The 5,956-nt window shown below is 39.1% G+C and overlaps 1 protein-coding gene across 1 annotated transcript; it reads left to right on the top strand.

Moving 5' to 3' along the window:
- Positions 1-278: 278 nt before the first annotated feature.
- On the top strand, positions 279-5,151 carry Mstn (myostatin). The gene is made up of 3 exons (XM_055617028.1): positions 279-654; positions 2,384-2,757; positions 4,771-5,151. Exons 1-3 carry the CDS (start codon positions 279-281, stop codon positions 5,149-5,151), a joined length of 1,131 nt encoding a protein of 376 aa, XP_055473003.1.
- The last annotated feature ends 805 nt before the right edge of the window (positions 5,152-5,956 follow it).

Below are 5,956 nucleotides of genomic sequence, written 5' to 3' on the forward strand. Positions count from 1 at the left end.
CTTGCCCTCGACTGTAACAAAATCCTGCTTGGTGACTTGTGACAGACGGGTTTTAACCTCTGACAGCGAGATTCATTGTGCAGCAGGAGCCAATCATAGATCCTGACGACACTTGTCTCATCTGAGTTGGAATATAAAAAGCCACTTGGAATACAGTATACAGGATTCACTGGCATGGCAGGTTGTCTTTCAGACACGCACTAAGATTTTGCTTGGCATTACTCAAAAGCAAAAGGAAGAAATAAGAACAAGGGAAAAAAGACTGTGCTGATTTTAAAATGATGCAAAAACTGCAGATGTATGTTTATATTTACCTGTTTATGCTGATTGCTGCTGGCCCAGTGGATCTAAATGAGGGCAGTGAGCGAGAAGAAAATGTAGAAAAAGAGGGGCTGTGTAATGCATGTGCGTGGAGACAAAACACAAGGTACTCCAGAATAGAAGCCATAAAAATCCAAATCCTCAGTAAACTCCGCCTGGAAACAGCTCCTAACATCAGCAAAGATGCTATCAGACAACTTCTGCCCAGAGCGCCTCCGCTCCGGGAGCTGATCGATCAGTACGACGTCCAGAGAGACGACAGCAGCGACGGCTCTTTGGAAGATGACGATTATCATGCCACCACGGAAACAATCATTACCATGCCTACGGAGTGTAAGTAGCTGTTAGAGTGTATCAACAGTTCTGCTGACTGCTGTCCTAGTGTTTATGAGAAACAGATCTATTTTCAGGCTTTTAACAAGCTGTTGGCTTGTATGTAAGTAGGGGAGAAAAGAGGTTTTTTTTTTTCTTCAAGATTTCCTGAGAAACATACCAACAGTGAAATCTGCCTTTCTTGTTATCCTGTTGTGCCAAATAGTTCAACGTTAGCGTGCTGGCCCAGCTTTAATAGTATTTAATTATATATGGAAAATGTAGAATGCTTGTGTGTGCAGAACCTAACATTACTAAAGCAAGGACTGTGAGATTCTAGAAGCAATGTTAAAACATGACATTTACAACTACATTTGTTTTGTCTAAAACATGCATTAGTTTTTTCCCTCCCACTAACACTGAAGGAAGAAATTTTCTTGGTGTTTATTCGAACACTGTTCCAAACTTAAGAGTGCTTTCTGTTATTTAAAACTGTCATAGGGCTTTTATGCTCTTTACAAATTAGAATATTTAACTGTGAAAGCTGTTGCACTGAAGAGTTAAAGAAGTTAAATATTCAGTGCATTCACAAGAGCAATGATGAAGCAGATATAGCAAAATAATACTCATGACCTAGTATCAGAAAATGCTCAGGAAATAAGCATTATAATCGGGCAGTTTGCCATGAGTGCTGCTGTGCTCCTGGGTTAAGAGTGCCTGGCCGGCTACTTCCAGGCAGGAACAGAGACTGACACCATTCTGAAGGATATTATTCTTTATGAGGGGGAGGCCTGCTACCTAGAACTACAGCATTGCTTCTGGGAGATAAACATTTCAGGCAGCTCCCTTCTCAGTTCTCTCAAAAGGAAGACAGGTAGCTTGACGCAGCCGGCAGGACAAGAAAGCTTGCTGGGCCATGTGTCTGAGATCTTGCTTTAATACCATGCTTTAAACACTTAAAACCAGACATGACACGCTTTCCAAGTAGCCCTTTACTAAGTAATCAGGTTACGATATAGCAAATAATTTTCATTTATGGCCCTTGGATCAAACAGCTCGAGAGAAGGCCTCCCTCACTTACGTGTGGCCTGGAGAACTCAGAAGAAAGCAGTTGCTAGTGCTGAACCTGCAGCGAGAGGCTGCTCCAAGGCTTTCTGACTTTTGAGGGAGCTTGAACATGACAGTTGACTTTTTGTGTTAGTTGCCGGCTTTGTGTTGTTCTTTTGAAGGCTATTCCAGAGCCTAAGTGTCACAGAGGTATTAAATTGTTATTTCTGAGGCTTGGTTAAATTGCTCCCGGTCTCTCGTCCTCAGGTAATTGAGGCCTGGGGGAAGGGTTCCTTCTTCCAGACTGACTGCTGCAGCTGCTCAGTGAGTGTAGCTACTCAGATTCCCAAAGAATTCTAAGTGGATGTTCCTCCGCAGTGTCTCCTGTTCTCTCTAATCGTCATCACTCGCAACTCTCATATGCTGTTCATTCCTTCATAGTGTATCCCTCAGAACATAATTCTGTGGAAGAGGAGTAGATTCTTAATAAACAGGGGAAAACACAGATATCTAAGAAATTCTGAAAAGTTGGAGCAGTTATTTCCTCTGACACTTCTTCTGAATCATGAATGAAGTTCCACATCAGATTTATTTTAAAAGACCACATATGTACTCACTACCCCAACAGCCACCATGAAGGAGTGATTTTATTCATGTTTTGATAGGACCTAATGTCTGTCATTCTTTTCTTATTCCTTTGTAGCGGACTTTCTAACACAAGCGGATGGAAAACCCAAATGCTGCTTTTTTAAATTTAGCTCTAAAATACAGTACAACAAAGTAGTAAAAGCCCAACTGTGGATACATCTAAGACCCGTCAAGACTCCCACAACAGTGTTCGTGCAAATCCTGAGACTCATCAAACCCATGAAAGACGGTACAAGGTATACTGGAATCCGATCTCTGAAACTTGACATGAGCCCAGGCACTGGCATTTGGCAGAGTATTGATGTGAAGACAGTGTTGCAAAACTGGCTCAAACAGCCTGAATCCAACTTAGGCATTGAAATCAAAGCTGTGGATGAGAGTGGGCATGATCTTGCTGTAACCTTCCCAGGACCGGGTGAAGACGGGCTGGTAAGTGAGAACTGAAAATAACATCCGAACAACTGTGCTACATTTTTATTCCTGATATGAATGAGAATAGTAAAAAATAACTACTATTTTCTGTACTCATAAGCCAGACAAAGTATCTTACTCCAAAGCTAGGTCTGTAACCAAAATGGTAGGTGCCAGTCTCATGTCCCATGAGGCACTCCTTGATGCTCTAACTTTGCATGAAGACTGACAAACAATTGCATCATGGTTCTAAATTTCATAAGGAGTTCCTTATTGGGAATGAATATAACATCCTTTTCATTGTAGGACATATAATATATGCATAAAACTCTGAAATCTCTATGTAACTTTGCAGATACTACTATCTACCCAATAAATTTAAACTTTTTCTCTCCCATTTTATTTGCTTCTTTACCATTTTTGCATTGAAAAATGTTGGCTTCACATGAAGTAAAAATTATTAGAATTCTAATTAAATGCCTTTTATGTATAGATATACTTAATTTAATATATTTTACTCAACACCTCCTAATAAATCTGTTTAGTACTTACAGAATGTAGAAGCCATGATAGGCATATAGATTATTTTGTGGAACATTGCCAATAAAACTGTCATTTCTAACACAGCTAACCTTTGCAGCCTAGCTTATTTCTGAACCCCTTTAGCATACTTGCATAAGAATCTACTTAGGAACTGCCAATTAATAAACTAACAAGTCAATGATATGACAGGCCTCATACACTATAAAAATTAATAAAGACATTTGAATACCCCCATAATCTAAGTTACTATTGTGTCTTACTAGAATTTTTTTACTTCTGCTTTTAACCTTAATGTGAAAATATTTTTATTTTCATAATTTACACCAAATATAGTACTTATAAATAATAAACATGATCATCTTTTGATTGATCTTGGAAATATGTAGTCTGGAAGTCAGATCTGTAGTAAGTGAAATATTGTTTGAAGTACTATAATTTCCTCAATGATGTATTTTCTTTATATATACTACTTAAACATCTGCTATACTATTCAAGTGATGTTCTCTTTGAAAATACCGAGGTTATTTTCATGATATAAGATAAATTTCTATCAACTATTTAAGAATGTTCTCTTTCAAAGACAGTATTTTAGTTATCAGTGCCGCTAATGGTTTAGGTTTTAATTATTTAAAAGGTGGCTAATATGATATTCCTTAGAGTTTTCCCTCTAAAAGGAAATGGACTCAAATGCACTGGAAGACTGAGGCTGTCACAATTCAAGCAAATTCTCCTCCTCCTCCTCCTCCTCCTCCTCCTCCTCCTCCTCCTCCTCCTCCCCTTCTTTCTCCTCCTCCTCCTGCTGCTGTTGCTGCTGCTGCTGTGGCCCTGACGATCAAACCTTGCACACGGGGAGCAAACCCTCTTGCACTAGCTACATTTCCACCCAGCTCATCACTTCTTATGAATTTCCTCTTTGCTCCTTTAGGGATTTTCTTTCAACACAATATATATACGACTACTTTTGTCATCCCAACCCCCCCCCCACTGTAATCCATAGCTCAGCAGTAGCTGTTCTGCTTTGCCATTAATAGCCACATTTCTTTGAGAAAAGACCTAGGGAAGAGAGATCAGCTGAGTACCCACGCTTCCAAGAGTCATCCAAGACACCTGCAGCTGCTGTGTCACCACCCATGATGAAAAGAGGATGTGCATTCCTCTTAGCCTCCCGCCCACCCTTTCTTCTCTTTCATCTTACACATATTCTCAAAGCATTGGTGATGCTATTATGTGCTATTATGTCTATGAAATACTATGAAAAGAAACAAAATGTTGAAAGCATAGAGCGAATGAGCACAGGAAAATGTCTGCTGCTGTTATATTCTTTGAGGCCATAAAAGGAAAAATGAAGCCTAGTGTGAATAAAAATTCTTCAACATTGCACTTCTTTTAAAAATAGCATAAAATAATGTTTTTTTTTCTAATAATGATTTTTAAGGCAGGAAGTATTCCAGGCTCTATTAATACAATTGCTCTTTCCTTTTCACACAGAATCCCTTTTTAGAGGTCAAAGTAACAGACACACCCAAAAGGTCCCGGAGAGACTTTGGTCTTGACTGTGACGAGCACTCCACAGAGTCCCGGTGCTGCCGTTACCCCCTCACGGTGGATTTTGAAGCCTTTGGATGGGATTGGATTATTGCACCCAAAAGATATAAGGCCAATTACTGCTCTGGAGAGTGTGAATTTGTGTTTTTACAAAAATATCCTCATACTCATCTTGTGCACCAAGCAAACCCCAGAGGCTCAGCAGGCCCTTGCTGCACTCCTACAAAAATGTCTCCCATTAATATGCTATATTTTAATGGCAAAGAACAAATAATATATGGAAAAATTCCAGCCATGGTAGTTGACCGGTGCGGGTGCTCATGAGCTTTGCATTAAGTTCAAAACTTCCTCAATCACGGAAGGTCTTCCCCTCAATTTCGAAACTGTGAATTTATGTACCACAAGCTGTAGGCCTTGAGTATGCTATATTAATGTAAGCACAAGCTACAGGGTATGAACTAAGAGAGAGAATATGCAATGGTTGGCATTTAACCATCAAAATAAACCGTATGATAGGATGTTCTATGATTTCCAGAGTTTTTGAACTAGAAGGAGATTAAATTATATTTATGTGCATATATATATCACAACTACAATCTAGGCAAGGAAATGAAGGCATTTCTTCTTCTGGGCTGCTGAATTAAAGGGGTATGATTAAAGGTAAAATCTTATTTCTTGACAGTTTTACTTAATATTTACAGAACAAACTATTGGTAGCCTTGGTAAAGTGCAGGATTGTTGTAATTTAAAAACATTCACGTACATTTATATTTGTATTGTATACCTGGTATTTAATTCCACAAAATAGGAATGGTACCTCATACAGACGTTTCCATCCCTATAATTATTGGACAATCCATGCCAACGGTGCTAGTGCAATTGGCTGAATGGCTATTACCTGGTGTCTCACACAGAACAAGCTCCCTCCTTCAGCTGCATCTGCACACAGCACTAAGTGTAGAATGCATTTCCTTAAAAAAAAAAGAGTATTTTTTCTAGAGGTCAACTTTGAATTCTCTAGCACAATGGGGGAGACTGCACTATCTTAAAAATCAGCCAAATACTATTCATTTCTATCAAAATCACAGCCTACCTTTGTCACATTGCAGTTTTGTGGTAAGATAATGGA

This window comes from Psammomys obesus, unplaced genomic scaffold, assembly GCF_907164565.1.
Source record: "Psammomys obesus unplaced genomic scaffold, mPsaObe1.curated_primary_1811, whole genome shotgun sequence".
Taxonomy (NCBI): domain Eukaryota; kingdom Metazoa; phylum Chordata; class Mammalia; order Rodentia; family Muridae; genus Psammomys; species Psammomys obesus.